The 20,865-nt window shown below is 31.5% G+C and overlaps 1 protein-coding gene across 1 annotated transcript in view; it reads right to left on the reverse strand.

Moving 5' to 3' along the window:
- The window catches only part of LOC143228340 (myoferlin-like), a 134,729-nt gene that overhangs the window by 91,689 nt on the left and 22,175 nt on the right, over positions 1-20,865 (reverse strand). Inside the window, 2 exon segments of the mRNA XM_076459609.1 lie at positions 4,551-4,745; positions 18,312-18,463. Of these exon segments, the coding sequence (XP_076315724.1) occupies positions 4,551-4,745; positions 18,312-18,463 (347 nt within the window).

Raw genomic sequence — 20,865 nt, forward strand, 5'->3', positions numbered from 1 at the left:
TACAGATGAGCATAGTATCAGAGATGGAGCAGCTTCTTTTTTCCTAAAACATGCACTACATCATCCCCCTGATTGGACTGTACAAAAGCTGGAGGACCAAATGCCACATACACCAGCAGAGAACCACCATCTTACTCTCAACTACATGGAAGTGATCAAATTCAGTAAGAATCCTTCTTGATCTACTACCACAGTGGCTTGTAACTGGAAAGTGGCAAGGACTCCCATATTCCACTAGAAGAAAAGGTGGGGGGGGGAACAATATGCAGTGGATAATCCAGAGAAATATCAACATAAAAGACAGTGTAATGGGTGAACATAAAACCTTCTTTTGAAAATCAGACTGTCCCTGATTTATTTAATTAAAGGGACAGTAGATACAAAGAGCTATCTCTTCCTGCTTTACCTGTGTACATCCTTGGGTTAGTATGGTCCAGAATATATCATAAGAAAAACCTACCAGTGATTTTGTAGAACATCCTATCTTGACAATGAGCATTACTGGCTGTGGATGTACATCTTAGCTATGCAGTGCAAATCTAAGAAATAGTATATCTGAACAGGTAATGCTCACCACTGATCAGGATCCTAAACTTACATGGAATACACCAGTGGAAGGAAAAATATATATATAGAAAAGATAACATTTTCAGTTACAGTTACATGTAAGTTTGAAGGATGGCAACAGATGGAAGGCGATACCTGACGAGAAAGAAACAATCATCTGATGAAGATAGCAGAGAAGAATGTATAAAGTGTATACCACATGTCTGACTAAAAAATTTCTATTGATGGATAACAGAGGTGAGATGTCAGGGTGCCCTTCCTGACTACCATCCAGTCACATCACATATATAGAAAATAATTCAATGAAAATCAAGACAAAATCACAAAAAAATATCGTAAATACAATACAAAATTCACATTATAAAAATACTCTTTAACAAAAATGATAGTTAAGTCTAAAATACAAAAATGTTTCTTATTAAGATCTAAACCAACTCCTCTTTAATAGTGAAACAATATATAATGATTGTTATTATACACATTAACAGAGAAATAGTATTTTCCTATACTGAAAATATATTTCCAATAGGTAATTACCTCCCTATTGGAGGTATAATGCCTGATCTGATTTGATGTCACCTGAAACACAAGACAAGGAGGAAAATGTCAATCTAGCCAGTTGCTGAACCCAACCTGTAGGTAGGAGAAAAATCACATACAGAGGAATGGTGCCATGAAATGAAAAGACAGGAATTAGAACCATGGAAAAAGGCCATGCAGGCAATGTAACAATGAAGAGCATGTAAAGGACACAGAAGTTTATCCAGATCAGTCCTGAAATAAAGGTTGGAAATGGATGGAAGAGAAATCAACAAGAAGGAAGAATACCCCTAATGATCCATCAAAGTTTTGGGTAGGAAATATTGATCTAGATGAAGGAGAGCATATGTGGAATAGAACAAAGTATATGCAACATCAATGACAAATATATGAGACTGATGATGCCCATAGGCAAAATGGGGTTGGAAATTAGTAATAAGGGATAAGTGCAGCAGGGTACAGAACAAGGAAAGGCAATAAATAACAAAATTGGCATTCCCATTCAGAAGAACTGCCTAATGGGAGATTTACATATTTTGAAGGGAAGTAATAAAAAAAGATGATAGGAGAGGAAAACAAAAATTGGTACTGGAAAAATAGAGACTGATGGATTGCTCTGCACAATTACCAGCTATAGAAACCCCATGATTGAAAAGCCTGGCAAATAACTCAGTAATATTAGGAATCACTACAATGTGCTAAGAAGAAGAAAAAATACTAACTCAAAGATCAATGGTGAAAGACATTCCATTCATGCTGATTGACTTCAAGAGAAGAAGGTTGAATGGTCCAAGCTAAAAGGAAGATTACATGCCTTTGACAATATGGTACACCTTGCCAGGGACTTGATAAATTCCAGGCATGAAGTTGGAGGGAGTGAAAGGCAGAATATATTGTCTAACAACAAAAGTTGATGGACAGGAATTGAGCAAGAGAAAGAGAAAATAGTAGTGCAGTATGGAGCTGAATGAGATGAGGAAACCAATGTTACACTTGCTAGTAAGGAGTAATTAGAAGAACCTAACACAGGATAGCATAGATAAAAAAAATCACCCTAGGAAGGAATCAGATATGATGGTAAAAATAAAGATATCAGTTTTTCCTTCCCTGATTGAAAGCATCCACAGTCACAGCTTGAGGATGAGGAATCAAAGATAAAAAAGAATTAACTTGATTTTGAGGAAAGTGACAAAAACATTGAGATGAGAAGTGCCCCAATGTTTACAGAGCCAACTGTAAACTTGAGGAATAAGATACTACTGGGAGATAAACAGTATTGGGTCTGAAAAGACAGTTTATCATGAAGTTGAAAGCACCCAAAACATGACATTCAATAAGATGAAACTACAGCATGTAGGCCCAATAAAGGAGTTCTAATGTTTGACCACAACATACAAGAATCTCAATCTTGGTGAAGAATGACAGTAGAACCATCCACAGACAAGAATATGGGGAAAATTAAAAATAAGATGTGCTCCAAGGAGCAGACTGGCTATGGTGCGTCAGGCATTACATGAAAGGTCAGTTATAGTCCAAAACCAAGCAGCAATCTTTATCATAGACTTTTAACATCAGTGTTGAATATCATGACTTGAATGTAGCCAAAAGAACTGTCAGTGAATTTTAGCAAATTTTAAGTAATACCTTGATGCACTCCAGTCTTTACATTATCAAAAGTCTAAAGAATCCCTTGTCTTAGATCTCTGGAGACAGTTAGATGTAGCAGGTTAAGAACCACAGTCCAGTTGCTGGTATCAATATTACAGCACATTTTTCTGTACTTTTAATTGTTTTTCCAGAAATTTTGTGTCAGAAATGGTTTCAAATACCATATGGTTTCCAGGGTCAGTACATTTAATGCCTAGACAATATCTCACTGTAAAGCAAGTAAGCTCATTGGCCTTTTTGTGTTGTGGTTTCAGACAATGCAACATGAATATATGACTTATGGCATGCTTTAGTAGTGAACTTTATAACGTAACACCCAGTGACGATAATACTAGCAGTTCCTTTTGCATTGTACAATATCTGCATTCAAATTCCAGTAATTAGCAAGAATTCAAATACTAGTTTTCACTAAAGGATATTAAAAAGACTGGAATATTTGCTCACACTCCTCATTCCATCTGAAGTATGTTTCCACATAAGTGACAGCTGATAATAGTACAGCACTTTTTTGCCATAAAGCATCATTAGTCTGACACACAACTATGTGAGTGAGATCAATCCCTCCACTGATATCTTAGCAGAAGCTGTGAGGGGTCAATTCCTACCCACAATATGACCAGGATATTCCACTTTTGTGTGCATAAACAGATGCTTCCTAGTTTCAATTCCAAATCTTTTTATCCACTGTAATATTGTTTGCAGTTTTAAGGCAGAAATTTGAACATGTGACAAAACACTAAATCATGACAGACCAGACCAATCATTTTTCTCATTTTAGCCCTTTCAATGTAATATTCTGACCTTCCAAAAGTGATAAGCAAGTTTAAAAATAAAACACTTTCATACTAAAAGGAATTTTGGATCTGCTCTCACTATCCTATTTGATTTACCAGTAACTGAACACCAGAACTAATGTGCTAAAAACCCTCTAATACATCCAGACATTCATCTGTTCAAGACAAGGAAAATGTATTAACACAAGTTACCATTTTCACCCATTAAAATCAACACATATAATGAGTATACCTTGCTTTTTTCTGAAAATTACTACTGGAGACAACCAAGCACTCATTGAAGGCTTTATGATTCCATCCTTTAGCATGTACTTTATCTCAGTGCCAGCTAAATTTCCCACATTCCATATAAGTCCATGTCACCATTGTTTAACAAGACATATGTCACCCAAAACTATGTTGTGTTACATTATTGCTATCCAAACTAACTGTCCATCTGGTCTCAAGAGATCACACCAAACAGACTCATCCTTTCAGCCATGGGGGCACTGTTATGTAATGGTCAATCACACTATTCATTGGTAAAAGAGCAGCCCAAGACTTGGCAGTTGGTGGTATGACTAGCTCTGGTTTCACACTGCTAAATTAGAGATGGCTAGCATAGATAGCCCTCGTGTAGCTTGCGCAAAATTCAAACACAAACAAAATTATCTTCCTCATTTGTAAATAATCCCAAGGTGATAAAAGAATTAATATTAATTTCAAAACCAGTGCAGCAGAATTACATAAAATCTGTTATTAGAACCAAAAACTTTAAAGTTTAAATTCACATACCTGTGTAACCAACTGTTTAGGCTGTGTTGTTATTAATAATGAAAGTTATGAAGACAGAAACATCAAATTATTAAATGGGGTACAAAAAAGCACTATTAAACTTACAGATTTTATAAAATATGCAATACTTTTGTGACACATGAAAATCTTCGTTAGATTACAGCTTTCAACAAAGTAATAAAAAGATATCTTGGAAAGTAAACTTACTCTAAAATCAATAGACTCACTAAATAGCTCAACTGGAGTTAAATCAATATGAAAGAAAAATATTTCATTCCACCATGGCTTGGTTGTTTTCTTCTTTGCTCGTGTCTGCTTTGCTTGTTCTCGAAGGGATATTCGACATACTGGGTTAATGTTTGAACCTAATAGCTGTCTGGCTTCTATAACTTTGACTCTGACCTAAAAAGAAATTACGGACCAGTAGTAAAACTCAAAAATCATCACTAGTTTATAAATCATTTATGAGGAAATATTTAGAGGTTAAGAAAAAAAAAGCTTCATGTGTACTTGATATAGACATTATTTTAATAAGAATATGCTAATATAAAAATTTGTTGATTACCGATTAATCAGTAACTGATAATCAACTACTTCTCTATTCTTCCTACTATTACACAATTTCTCAATAAAACACTTTTGAGACATTGTATAATATAGTCACAGTCATAAAAACCCAACTGTACATGTATCTATAAAAAAACCATAAACTCCACTATACCCTATACTGTATAGGCCTAGTCCTAAATGTTTTGTGATTAGACATAGTCAATAACTTTAGAAAATATCAACACAATGTTCAGTTTCACACATAATGGGTCAAGGTTAATAAAATAAACAGAAAATTCCAGCAGAAATTTGAACTGAAATTGGAATACTAAAAAAAGAAATTGAAGAGAAACAAAATTAATTCTTATACTCTGGAACAAAAAGAATATACAAGATTTTGTTTATTTCTCTTTCAGTCTGTTGTTTCTTTATCTTTTTACCTTAAAAAGCACTATATTACATCAAAATTTAAATTAAACAAATTTATAATTAATGTACACCAATAAACTTGGCACTGAAACATAGTTTACGATTTAAATTTTAATCTATTAATTTAAAATTGAGATATTTAAGTACATTCTCAATTCAATTCTATGTCATGTGACGGATCTCTGCTCTGAATGTTCCTATTTAAATTTTCTTTCTTCCCTTATTAATTCCAAAATGTTCACAACATATAAAACAATAGGCATCTTTTCCTTTTTCATTGTCATATTCAAAATAAATGTGGAAGAAAATTGCACATGTGAATGTCATATATTTGTTGCATATCCTACAAAAAAATAATAAAGATAGTTTACAGGTAAAAGATTACTAAAAAAAGATTATTTTACATATTATATTCTTGATGAGAATGTTAGGAACTTTCAAATTTTTATTCAAATTATACGCTAGAACTGTAGCAAAAAAAAGTGTAATAGATAACAGAAAAAAAGAAGCAATGCAGACTGTTGTGATTTTTGTTAAAGGGTGTAACATTATTTCTGTATGCAGGAAGAAAGTGCATTTATTGATGCAAACCTATAACATCATACTGTTTTTCTTTTTTTACAACGTTATTTAAAAAACTAGAGCACAAGAACAACAATACAGTATTAGGATTGAGGAGAAAAAACAGACAATTTTAAATTTCACAAAATCTCCATTGATTAATGACCATTCTTTTGTACAGATTCAGTCTGAAATGGTTTGTTAACACATTTATATATAGTTAAACTAACGAACCAAAATTCACCAGAAACATGTGGGATGAGGAGTAGGAAAGAGCTTAAGTTGGGTTAGTTATTTCAATCTTTTTCAGGATTTGTTTTTAAGACCTATTTATTTCAAAACATTTCTATGCTATTTATTTGTTTGCTGTTTTTAACTTAATTACAGATTTATAAAAGTAGTTTAAATTAAGTCTTTTTTTTTTACTCAATTCTGTAGCAATGAAGTTTCATCAAGTATCAACAGTTTGAAGTATAAATTGTATACAGTCCCATTTGACTAGTAAAAACATTAATCCTGTAAAACCTGTAAAGAGTGGATTTTATTTACTTTGATTTTCATAAAGTTTGAGATAATGTAACATATGAAAGATTAGTGAAAAAATCCACCACACTTGGAGTAAGAAATAAATAAATTAAATTGATTTAGAAATAGTTAAATGAAAGGAAGGAAAAGTTATTAATAGAATTCAGTCTAAAACAGACACTATCTTAGGATAATGAATATTAAGTCTATGCTATAACTGGTGTACCTCATGGATCTGTGCTTTGATCACTGTTGTTCTTTATTTCTCGAAATTCTTTAAATTTGCTGATATAAAACTTTTAAGACGTGGTTGACGACAACAGATATGCTGTTATCATACTGGTAGGTTTAGATCAGTTGGTTAGTTGGAAAAATAAGTATCAGAAAGCATTTAGTTATCATGTGTGAAGGTCAAGCATGTGATTTCATCTAATAAATTCACACAATTTAGATGACAATAATCTTAGTTATGTGGATAAAGAAAAGGATGGATTGGGTATTATTTCATACAAACCTTAAACTACTGAAATAGTGCTGTACTGAAAATGGTAAAGTTAACAGAATTTTGGGGCTCTATGTAAATAAATATTCATTATGAGCCTGAAGAAGACATTAATAAATACAATTAGGCCCAATTAAGTTGCTGAATGCAATTCTAGCCCACATATCTTACAAAAGACATTAAGTTGTTGGAGAGGGTACAGATGAAGACTAAGCAAGAGTCCAGGGAATTAAGGATGAGTTATTATATGAGAATAGAAAGAGATACTTGCTTGCTCTCCAAAATACAAGAACCAGGGTAATCTAATGTAAGAATTCAAAATTATTAAAAGAACTGATAGCACTGAGATCATTTTGTCATGTTGAATTCTAACTGCAACAGGACAAGAGTTCATAAAGTCAAAATTTGAAATGGTAAGACAAAACTCCAGTTAACATTTTTATTTAACCAACATGTTGGTAAATCTGTGAAACAAATTGTCATCTGGAGTGGTAGAGGCTGCATTTTTACATATTTCCATAAAAAGTTCATGAATATTTGGACGATTTATGGGTGGATTTATTGATTATTTTTTGTTTATGTTGAAGGAGACTGCAAGTAAAGAATCCTTGAAGGGTTAGAAGGCTCTTTAATGTCTGACAATATACGATTCATAATTATTAACTTATACACATCATTCTTACTTCTCTTGTTTTACAAGTAACGTGTGGATTGCTGAGCATTTGAATACCCTTCAATTGCTAACAAGTACAAACTAATGGACTAAATGTAGGTATGAGAAACTGAGTTTCTATTACTTCTTTCTTTAGATGCAAAAGTCTGTTGCCATAATCATAACATTTCATAGTGCTCCAGATACCTATCATATCTGTGAACTATCAGTGAAAATAAATCAGTATGCCTACTAGTTGCAAACGGTGAAAATGGCTATTTTGCCATATACATTTGTATCTTACTTGTTTAATAAGAAAACAAACCACAACTTGGATTGTAAAGATAAACTGACCTATCAATAAAGTGTATTCATAAATGTCCTGATAGTGATGCATCAATGATAAATTTTAGAATTCATAACAATCATCAATAGTACTCTCAACTATTGATGTTTTCAATAGTTTGCAAATTTGATTATTTTTTCCATTCTGTGTTTTATTTAAACCATATCTCAATAATTCTCTTTTGTCTAAAACTGGTTTTATAGTCTCTATTGACCTGTAAACCTGAAAGCTTGCTTATCTCATCTGCCACTAGCAGGCACAATGGACCAAGCCCATACTGGAGAATGAAAAATTGCCATAATTTCAAACTTACTCAGTGTACCTTCACAAAAATTGGGACTCTCTTCTCACAAAGATATGAGATATAGTAAAGATACAGAGAGAGAGCAACTGAAGATGGAGGATGTTGAAAAGTTAAGCTGTTACAGAATTCCTGAAAGTTATTTTAATATTTCTCTTATAATTTGAAGTAGTTTTAGTTCAATAATAGTTAGATATAATAATTTTGTAAGACAATAAAAGTTTTAACTTAAGAGTTTAATATTGTAAATTTAACTACTACATTAAAATGGGGCTAGTACATGTGATGGTACTTTAGGCCTAGGTATATTTCAATTTACTAGTAAATCATAAAACATGATATAGTTTTATTAAATAAATATAATCTATAAACTAATTTATTGTCTCTTGGTATTTTTCATTCAACTTATAATGTTATAAGTTATAGATATATATAGAGTTATAAAACAGGCAAAATATATTTTATTTTTAATGCTACACATTTGTTAATTCTAATAAATTATCAAATTTTGCATCTAAGTTTTATATATTTAAAATAAATTTTTGTGTGAAAACAAAGTAGCGATCAAAAATTATATTATTCATTCTTAAACAGTAAGCATAACACAAACAGTGTTAACAACTGGCTAATGGTATGTGGTATTAAATATTTATTTTTAGGCTATAAGTATAAATACAATGGTTAATACTAGAGTTGAAATTGAGTGTTCTCAGTTTGTTAGGTGTATGGGTGAAATGAGTGGGCTTTATTTGGGAACTCAGGACTAGCATGTACTTTTAAGGAAGATAATTATGAAGATGTGGAATTTTTTGTTGAGTTTGTAGGTTGGAGGCTATACTAATTTCAAAGTAGAAGCAGTAGGTAAAAAAGAGTGTAGACTGGAAAATGACAGCAGGATTTCAGGAGGAACTTAAGCATCTACATGAAGGGATACATCAGATAACAATGACTTTCAAGAAGTTAGAAAGAGTACTATTAGAGTAAAAAGTAGTGAATTTATTTATAATGAGTCTATTCTACGAAAAAAATACAAAAGGGTCAGAGAAGGATGTGGATGATGAGGTTATAGTATATAGGTGATTCCTTCACAATGCATGTGCATAGAGTAGTTTGTGTGGTAAGTAGGGAGAATAGAATCAGATTATGCTACCCAAGAGCACAGGTGGAGGATATAACAGTGCAAATGATGTAACAAATGGACTAGCAGAAATGGAGTTTTTGTAGTGCATGTAAGGGTTAATGATGTAGGGAAAGGTAGGATTGATAAAAGCATTCAAAGAAAAAGGACATAACTTAATTTTGTCAGGGATATTGCCAAAATTAACTGCAGGGATAAAGTTATAAATAGGCCAATTAGGCTAAATGCTAGGCTTAGGTTAGTATGTAAGGATGAGCAGGTAGGCTGGTTAGATCTGTGGGATCAGTTGAGTGGAAAAAAGTTGCTTTTTGGAATGGATAATTTACATGTAAATAGGACAGGGGTGAGCTTGTTTGCTAAGGCTATTAACTCATTTGTAATGGAAGTTTTAAAACTAGGACTAGGCAATAGCAAGGTTCAGGAAAATAAATGCAAAAAGAATGAGACAGAAAATTTTATCATAGGTAATAAGTATAGATGTAGTTATAAGGATAAGCTTAACTGTTACTGTTATAATGCTCCAAGTACAAAATAAAATAGATGACTTTAGAGCACTAGCAGGAATGGAAGATTACGATGTAATGGGAATAACTGAAACATGATTAAACAACAGATAATTTTGATGGCAAAAGTTTCTTTGATATGTGGTGTTAGAGGCTATTTATAGAAATATGGTATTAAAGAGGGATGAAGGAGTATCTCTGTATTTAAAATGTGAGTCACATCCTGTTGAAGTTTGGATATTAATGATAACAGTAAAGATATTGAATCCATTTGAGTTTCTATTATTTGATATAAAGGAAAAAAGGCTTAGTGGGAATTTGTTAGACTACCAATTGATACTGATGAAATTAGTGAGACACCTTGCAATGACATTAAGATTTCAACTTTTAATCAATTCATAATTATGGGTGATTTTTATTTCAGGCACATAGATAGCAAAATGCTAAAATCAAATCACAAGAGATAAATATTCTTGGAAACTATTTAGGATGGCTTTCTTTGCCAATTAGTTAAGGAACCTACTGGAAACAATGCTATTTTAGATTTATTGTTAACTTCAAATACAGAAAAGATAGAGGGGTAGAAACAAGGGAATATCTGAATGCATGGTTATTCCCAGCTAACACATAATGTCTTGTTAATGATATTGGTTGGTTATGAAGTGAACATTTTCAAATAATATCTTAAAAACGTTTGCACAATGCTGTAGTTATTTTTTAGCCTATTTAAAAAAAAAAAAAAAACAGTTAGTTGATAAAAGCCCACTAATAATGTTTTGGCTTAAATTAGTGAATTATGAAATAAATATGACCAATGTTTACAGTAGCAATTCAGTTTTGATTGTAACATCAAAGAAACGTTAAAAAGTTTTTTTTTGTTTTTTTTTCACAATAACTGCTTGTGTCTTTGAACTTCACTGAATTTTCAAATGATAATTTTATTTATCTATTTATTGTTTATTCAAAGGTTCTCATTTCTAACATGTGTTCCAGTACTTGCAATTGTGAATTTTCCATTAAGAGTAGATCATAAAGTTTAAAAATTGAGTTATACATTATGATAATATGAGTCAATCACTGATTATTATTTTTGCACTTTGAACTTGAAGTTCAAATTTTTTGTATAATTTCAATTGTTTGAATTAAAGTGACTTTGCGATAGACATACTTGAAAATAAAATCTAGTTCAAACAAATTTAGAACACATTTTCTCTCTTTCTAAAATTATAGTTTTAAAACCATTTGTAAGCAATTCTAGAGTAAAAACATATTTGACTCAATCACACTCAGCTTTTTTTAAAATCAAACAATCTCAAGATGTGAATGGGAAATTTGTTTCCTGTGTCATCCCAATCCTCTCAAATGCAACAGAAATGTTCTTCATTCACTCCAAAATACGTGATACAATTCTTTATTTCTCATGTTGTATAATAACATCTGTAAGAATTTGAGAGAATCTATGATGATATTGCTTGTTGATTTGGGGCTCTGTCCATTCAAAATTTTTATTCTTAATTTTGGGATTTTGTTTCCAATGGACTAATAAAAACTCATTTCTGAATGCATCTCTGAAGCATTTTATGTGAAATTTTGTTTTTTCCCCATAGGTAAATTAGATTTATAATAAAATTTCCAATATGTAGAGTATAGTACTAATGTATAAATTCTAGTATAACTTGGCCTAGAGTCTAGACTTAGCCTGAGTCACAACGTGACTCTGGTCACAGGAAGTTTCACTTATATAGGAATTATTTTCAGCTTGCAACACAAGTTTTCAATAATTCTGAGACCAAACTTTTAACAAGTTTTCCAAGCCTGGCACCATAATCATTTTACCAGAACTACACCAGAATAATCCAAGTTGGTTTTCTCATAGATGAATGAGTTCAATGTTCATGTTTAGTATATGACAATTATGTTCTAAAGAGAGGGCTTTTAATTTAGGTTTTATACATAAGATATGTGGATGTTCACTGTATGTTTGAATGATGTATCACATCTCATCAAATTTTAATTTGAACATAGAAGCAACACTGATTATAATACAAATCTCTATTTCCATTATGCTGTAAACTTTGCCACATTATTGTCGTGATGAATGCTACAAAACATGACCTTTTGCCATGGAATTCAACAATAATACTGGAATAAATGACAACTTTTTGCTCCACAGCTTGTATCAAGTTTATTCATACAGGGAGAGTTGCTGCAAGGTGTGTTTAAAAAATGTTGGCATATTTTTCATAGTTCATGTCACTTTTAAGAATTAGTGAGCAAAACATATGTTGTGAGCTTAGCTGAAGTTAAGCAAACTATAATTTCTAGTACTAATTGGTACATAGATGCCCCGTAATATATTAGATATATATACTATAGTTGTATCCCCAGACATAAGTCAGTTGAGGTCCAACTGTATAAAGGTCCACTCCATCATAAGTTTTGTCCATTTATTTCAAAATTGCATGAAAATTTTGAAATTAACAGTACAGAAACTAGAACATATAATTTGTTGAAAATGTTATGATTTATTATGCAGAACTGTCTATGAAATACTTTCCAGAACATATTTATGTATTGCATGTCATTATTTTGTAATTCACACTGCATTTTGATTGGATGTGTTCTATTATGGGATATCTATGGAACAGTAGTATCATTATGTAAGAATACAAAGCTAATAATGAAACTTAACTTTGTTGTTGTTTATACAAATATATCAAACAAGTTTATTAATTTTCATTAAGTAACAATGAACATGTATCAAGTATCAACCTCAACAAAACTCAATATGTTTACTAGTACCTCTTTTGCACATTTTGTTCTTGTATTTAATAGTATTTCATTGTTATATTCTAACCTACTCCACTGTGTATATCAAAGGATATTTATAGTTGCAATTTTGCTTATGAACATCAGCAATCACACAACAACATTATTGAAGTAAACTATATCTGTACCTTACTGTATTTAACACAATGGAAGAATAGATTCCAAAACTCAATACAGACAAGATCAATGATCATAAAAGTCTGCTAACAGATCACTTTATGAAGTACATCAAGGTCAACCAGATCCTGAGAGTGATTATAATATCTCAGATCTTAAACAATAAAATGGTGCAACTTTCACACTTCCTAACGAGTGGACTGGAGCATCATCAAGAGAAATGCATTACAGTGATACAGACAATAGCAGTGATAACAAACAAGATGTTTTGTGGAATTATGTTTATCCAGAGTGTGTGCAGAGGAAGTCAAAGGGAATGAAAGTGATCAATTTAGATTTCTATACACAAAAATAAATACTGTGCAACTTTTTTTTTTTGATGAACTGATTATTAATGCTGTCATATGCCTGCCAGAAAAATCAACCTCATTATTCAGTGTGGAGTGAGTGTATTTTATGATTACATACATACACTGGTGTATATTCCATGTTCATAAGTGTTCAATGATCCTTTTGTTTTCTGGATTGAAAATTATGGAGTGTATGAGTATTGTCAAGAAATGGACAAGTTATTACCATATGAATAAATAGAAGTGTATAAAACTCATCACTCCTATGCTATATTTGTTGTTGTTGTTTATCATTCAGAAACCAAACACCTCACAAAGCTAAAGGAGAAAACAACTCCATCAAAAAAATATTTGCAACAGATAAACACTGTACTTCTAGAATCTGTGGCACTTACATCAAGCTCAGAACTTTCAGTGGAGAGTAAGAATTTTTTAATGATACTCAACATTAAAAATACTCAACATTCAGAGTCTTGGTTACACTCTGAAAATTGATGCATATTCTGTGTTTTCATTGTTTTGTCCCTTAAACAGGTTTCCTGCTAAAAGTTCTTGTTGAGCTGAAGAAGATTCAAGAAACCTAGAAGACTTATGGGCAGCAGATATTTAATTCAAGCTGAGGTGAAATTTTCAATAAGTCAACAGTGGAAGATGTGCTTAAACAGCTTTTTAATATAGTAAAGAAAATGAAGGAGTTTGACAACAGACTACAAGATATCGCTTACCAAAAGAAAGTGGGATGAATGTTATAGTTCACTATAATGTATAACTGGGTATCAGTTAACATATATATTTTGAGATTATTACATCAGCAATAATTGACAACTGCACAATACATGTTAAGGTATGCTTTAAAATTATTCATACTCTTGAACTTAGGTGTTAGTCCATCCAGTATATGGATGTGTATGATTTAATAGGAAGGTTACTTGAGTTTAAAATGATTGGCTTTGGCAAATGCAAATTGAATAGTTATCCCATACATCTGCCCATTTTATAATAAATATTTTGTTTAACAACCTTTCAGACATACCACCTGAGCACACGTAGGGGTTCATCAGCAGTAGAGTCAGTTAGAATTATATTATGAAAGGTGGCCACCTACCATCTTCTTGGGCAATATGGTGAAAGGGTGGAAAAAGAAGTTACAAGAGTTGCTCATCACAACAGTAATCACAGATAAGTATCTTAAACAGCCACACAAAAATAAGTTGTTTTAGAATTCAACATTTTAATTATTAAACCTATGTTTATGTTTTTATTATATAATTCATCAGTCATCCATATTTTGTTATTTTTTTGTGTAATACATGTAATTATTCTTGCAATACTTGTAAGGGCCAGTAACAAATAACGTTACTTGTAATATCATGATGTTATTTCATGTTTCAGAAGCACGCACGAAACAGCATAGTAACATAACTCAAAGAGAAGTAGAGAAACATGTCATGTACAGTCAAGGAATGCCCACATCAGAGAGTTGATAAATCCCAGGTACTTTTTTTATGAAACTATTTATAAGAGACATTCCTTTAAATGTAAGGTGTTTATTTGTGTTAAGAGTAATAGTCAATATACTGTACTTTTTCTAGTATTTCCATCATTTTCTTTTTATAGAAATCAGCTATAAAAAGACCAACAACAGTAGCATTTAGTAACAACTCTAATCAAGAATACATGTATTTGATGAATAAATCAATTTTGAAACTATTTTTTATTCTTTCCTCCAATAATAAAAAATGTTTTAAAGCTTTTTAAGATATTAATGAAAATGTATGTACAACTTTGTTTTGTAACATTTATATAACATAAGAGGTTAGACAAAAAAAACTGTTAAAAAGCATTTTTTTGAAAATGCTTTTTGAAACTTTTGCAATATGTTTTTGTATTAGCTGGGTTGCTCCATTAAATTTGTTCTGTTGCGTATGAAAATAAGAAATAATGATATTCTGGTTTCAAAATTCTCTCTTCACATGTACAGTTCATCCCTCACCTATTTTCAGTACTCTGTTTCTAGTAATTAATATGTAGCATGATATTTCTCTCATCAGATTTGTTCAAATCCAACCAAGTCTCAGTGATACACATAATAATGAGATCCTCAATTTCCACAACTGTTTTAAACTCATGAACTTTATTTCTAGTACTCCTAGCATTACAATAGTAACAATTAATCATAGCTTTTAAAATACATTTATGTTTTATGCCTATTGTACATGTTTTCCTATCAACCATACTATAGGTATATTTATTTAATAATATCATCACTCTCACCTCTGTCTGGCCACAGTTTAAATTTCCCACTACACCTGAGTTAATAGCCCTTGCTTACATGTGTAAGTGTAAACCATCCATTCCAAAAAAAAATAACTTTCCCATTAAAATTTTCCCACAAATCAAACCAACCAGCCTACTTCTTCATCCCAACATATTAACCTAAGCCTGGCATTCAATCCTTGTCACCGACTTAGTAATTGATCCCCACAATTTATTGTTGGTGGTACCATTGACAAAATCAAGCTATGACCCCCCTTTCCTTAAATGTTATTATCAGTGTTTTATACTTATCAAAAGGTTCCCCAGATCCATCTTTCCTTATATAATCAGCCCCATCATGTACTGCAAAAACTGCATTGCTACTAGTACCATTAACTATCTCTCTACTAGCATTCCTAATTATAATTATTTCCTCAAAAATTTACGATTTTATTCTCAACAATATCTTCCCACTGTTTCAATCAACTTTCTTTTGAGCAATTTATCCACACTTCCAACACTCTAAACTTCTGGATCATGAAAACCAAGTTCCAATCTTTGACTCTCTCTTCATAGCCTAGATGCTTCAAAACAGGAATAATTTAGATAACTCTGAATTTTTCAAGCTAAGCAATATCTTTTCTATAATAAATGGAACAAAACTAAAAGCAATACTCCAGTTAAATGAGACCTTATTTACAATGTGATAACTTCCCTAATCCTGAACTGAAATTACTGCAAGAACCTTGTTTTTTTCCACCATTTCCAAACATTCAGCCACAGGTCTGCTTTTATCAATCATCAAACCGAAAATCTTTATGTTCTTAACAACACCAAATAATTGAACACAAATAAAGGCATAACAAATTTCCATACTGTAAATGTATCATTTTACATTTAACTATGTTGAAATTAATATTACACATATTGTCCTACTTATGTCCACATCCAATTACATTAATGAAGGATTTTCAAATAATCAGTCTTACATATATGTTTAACATCATCATCAAATTTAGAAATATTGCTATTTATACAGCAACTCTCATTACTGGCAAAGGCAATCAGCAAAATAAATCTCCTGAGGGATCCTATTAATCTGATTTTCCCAGTTAGAATTAATGGTGTTTATTTGTCACAACGATTTGTTTTCTACCTAAAGTACAATTTTCAACCAACTTTGATTTTTTTACCTGCTTTATACAAATTTAACTTGGTAATTAACCTACTGTGAGGAACCTTTTTATAAACTTTCTGGACGTCTAGGTACATAGCATCAACAGGGGTACCTTCATTACAAAAGGCAAAAGCAATGAAAAATTAGTACAAAGAAACTCCTTCATTAAATTATACAAAGAAATTTTTAACCAAGTACCAACTTTCAAAGTGCTTTTCCAAGTGATCCCTGACAATGGATTTCAGTAGCTTACAAATAGTACAAAACAAACTAATTGCCTTATGATATGTAAGAACTACCTTAGACACATTTTTAAAAATAGGTATCACAATGACTACCTTCCAATTATCAAGAATCTTCTTTGTGTCAAAGACTGCTAGAATATTTTGGTTAAAAACTCATTAACTAATTACTTAGCCTCTTTAAAAGCTTAGGATGAACCTCATCAAGGCCAGAAACTTTAATAAAAATAACATTTTCAAGTATTTCTAAAAATGTTACTTTGTTTAACATTATATATAATAATATTGTCTGATAAGAGTCCTCTTCTCTCTTTAAATGTATGAAATATTTCAAGTCTCTCAGTTTTTCAACTTCAGCAAAAAATATCAGTAAAACAGTTTCAATACTTGACTGTGTATTTTTCCTAAACAATAAGGTTTCCATTTAAATCTTTTAACAGCTCAATATTTTCTTTCACTCATTTTTGCTGTTAACATTAGCATGAAAGACCTTAACCTGTTTTTGTTTGTTAAATACTCCATCATAGTTCTGCTAAGTGTTTATTTCTTGAGAATGACTTAACAGGTTTCCTTTTGTCTTTTACACAAAATCTAAAACAGAAGAAGCCAATAACGAAGATTAACAAATATGGAAACATTAAAAAGTGTGTACTTTTCTTTTTGTACTATTTTAAGAAAACTTACATGGGTAAGGATTTTAAACAGAAAATTAAAAACAATCTAGAAAATAAAATTATATGTTTTTTAACTTGAAGGTAAGTGTTATTTACCACTGCCAACAGTTTTTCACTTAATTATTTTTTTTGAAAACCACGAAGATTTCATGTAGGTTTAACATTGAGGAGTTAATAATTACCAAACACTACATATTATTTTATTTTATAAGACGCAATGCAACAACTGCCATGACTCCTATATTAGAGAAACAAGCAGAAAAATGGAAATCAGATTCAAAGAACAAAAAAAAAGACCTTCACACACTTCAACACTGCAAATCAAATAAACACGACATAACCATAGAAAACTACTAGATACTTAGTAGGGAAACAAATATAAACAAACTCAAAATCAAAGAAACCCAGCCCTACAACAACTCAAACCAAAATTAAACCAATAAAAAGAATCACCTTTATACCTATATTAAATGTCTAAAATCTAACTGCATTGCTCCCTACAATCTCTTATCCATTCACACTCTCATCCTTAAGAAATGTTCCTAGCAATGATCAATTCCCAACTCTCTTTGTTAACCTGTAGATGATCTAAAGAAGGTCGAAACATTGTTGTGTACTTTATTTTAATAAAAAATGTTAACACCCATACCAGCCATCTTTAGAGTATTTTTTTTTACTTCAAATGTGTTTCTCATCATCATAAAGTTCTGCTATGAAATGATCATCTGATTGCTGTTGGAAGAAACAAATTGAATAAACAAAAGTCACTAAATAAAATTAATTATTTTTGCTGATGCAATTTCCATATCTGACTTACTTGATATTTAGTTTTCTTGTTGGGAAATATTCCATCCCTAATAGACATTTTTTGTCTTGTAAGCTGAAGTGAATTGGGTTCTGTAAGACTAGCATCTTGTTGTTCTTCAAAATGGAGTCTTCCTCCCTCATTTTTCTCCTCTTTTTCTTCTTCTAAAAATAAAGTATTTTTTAATTTCCAATAAAATCATTAAGTCATATTTGTTTTCACAAGTACTTGGAATTACATCCTTAATGCAACATACATACTACAGTAACCACTAGATTGCGATGTCTTACCTTCATGCTGTAAGCACAAAATCTATACCTTACAATCTATTGAATCTCATAAAATTCAAAATGCTCTCAGTCTCACAGATTGTTAGCAGTATTAAAGTACTATTTTATCTCTTTATTACTGTATTTAAATACCCACCTCACTTCCAAATTATTGATGTTGTGAATCATTTGCCATAAATTACTTTTGAAAATTACATCTTGATATAACTCGTGCCCTTGTTTTGTGCCATACAAATCCACAAATTTAATATGCATTGAATACTATCTCCCATCTCTTTGTTTACTACATAATCAAAGTTTCTAAAATTAATAATATTATCACAGCCATAGGTTTTAATGATCTTATTTCTTTCCTTTCCTTCCAGTTAGAGCCCTGTTTGCATGTTTACCTCTGTTGCATTTCAATATTATTGTAGTAGTATAATAAATATTCTGACCTTGTTCCGAACATGTACAGTTTTTGCATAATAAGTGGTCAAGAAATCCTTTAGGTTGATCTTGTGTCAAGTTACTATTGATTCTTCATTATTTTCAAAAATTACTAATACCTGTTACTGTACACAAAGAACACTGCATAGCATAACTTTATATACAGATGTGAACAACAGTGTTCTTGAGCAGTTACAGGTGTAATATCTTGACAATTTGGACATATCTATGTGTAATAAGAATGCCCAGTCATGTTGTAGCACATAACAGTTTCAGTAAATGTGAAGCTTTTGGAGAACAAAGAAATGTGTAATTTAGTTATTTTGTCAGTCTATTCAAGAAATATGGTCTTGACCAAATAAATCCATAAAAATTTACCTAGAACAAATATCTAACTTAAATACTCTGCAGAGATACACAGTGTTTAGTGTATAACAGACTGTTAATTTTTGTCTATAACCTGTGTCCATTCTCATTACTTCAGTTCACATCAACTCAGCCAAATACACGATTCAGTTACACTTCATGATTGACATTTTGAACATATCTCCTGTGATCTAACAATCATATCTAACATTACTCCCAAATTAATTTTTTATCTGAATTACCACAGAGTAGATAACTATGGGAAACTTTGCTGCTGTGACTTTAAAACATCATTAATGCTGAGTATGCTAACAGCTGCTAAAGTGCATATTGCCCTTCAGTTGAATTATTTTGTAATTTAACTTTAATAAAACTTTATGGTTGGTAAAAAGCGTTTTCCATGGCTAGACGAACTTATCACTAAGTGGATGAGTCTGTCCTTAAAACAGGTGGTTGTATGAGAGAGCATTCTGATCAAGTGAAGTCTTCTCTTAGGTGTTAGATATTTGCCAATGTTGAAAGATCTACGAGTGTAATCATTTTGTGATTGAAGCCACCCAGAAATGAAGTAAGACTGAAGGAATCATTGGTTCAAGTAATTGTACCAGCAGATGGCTCTGGTTGGTATTACACCATGAAAGTAGGGTATGGGATAATGGTGAGTTACCCCAAATGAGGAAGTATACAGAAAAAGTGAACAAGAATTCAAAGATGTGCATGTGGTTGAGCAGAGACAACAGAAAAGCTATCTAGAGCACCTCATTTGTTTACCACCCTACCACATGTTCAAATGTCAGACAGCCAAGAACTACTACCTTGACATTGTGGTCAGAAGATGACTGAGAAATTGAAAAAAGAAAGATTCAGATCATGACTACATCCAACCCACAAGCATATCACTTTTATAATCATTTGGATGTGCAGCAAAGGAAAACTTTGACAATTTCTGAGAGTATGTCAGGCAGTAACTTCCTGGAATTACTGGACTTTAAATTAGGCTTTTAAATGACAGATCCAAAACCTAGACAGACTTGTCCTAGACTCTATAGAGTAGTTGAATGAGTAGTAAATATGAGACTGCAAGACAGACAGTTGTAAATGAGTTGTGCTAAAGGTTCAACTCACTAGAAAACAGGGAATCTATTGGACTGAATCCCAAGCTCGAAGATGGAGTCCATAGAAGGCTTGACCATTTAGTTTAATGATCTATATAGTTTGCATTGCAAAGCTAAATAAATACTAAAATCATTATTACATAGAATTATACAATACTGATGTCATTTATAAAACAACATGCAATAACTATCCAGTGTTCTACATTGGAGAAACTGGAAGAAAATTGGAAACCAAATACACTGAACATAATAATAAGCCCTCCCATGTTTAAGACCATTGCAACTAAAAAACAACAACATGGTACATCTATACAGAATAATATAATTTTAAACAAAAAACAAATAAATGAAGAATAAAGGAAACTA

The sequence above is a fragment of the Tachypleus tridentatus genome, chromosome 10, assembly GCF_004210375.1.
Source record: "Tachypleus tridentatus isolate NWPU-2018 chromosome 10, ASM421037v1, whole genome shotgun sequence".
Classification (NCBI taxonomy): domain Eukaryota; kingdom Metazoa; phylum Arthropoda; class Merostomata; order Xiphosura; family Limulidae; genus Tachypleus; species Tachypleus tridentatus.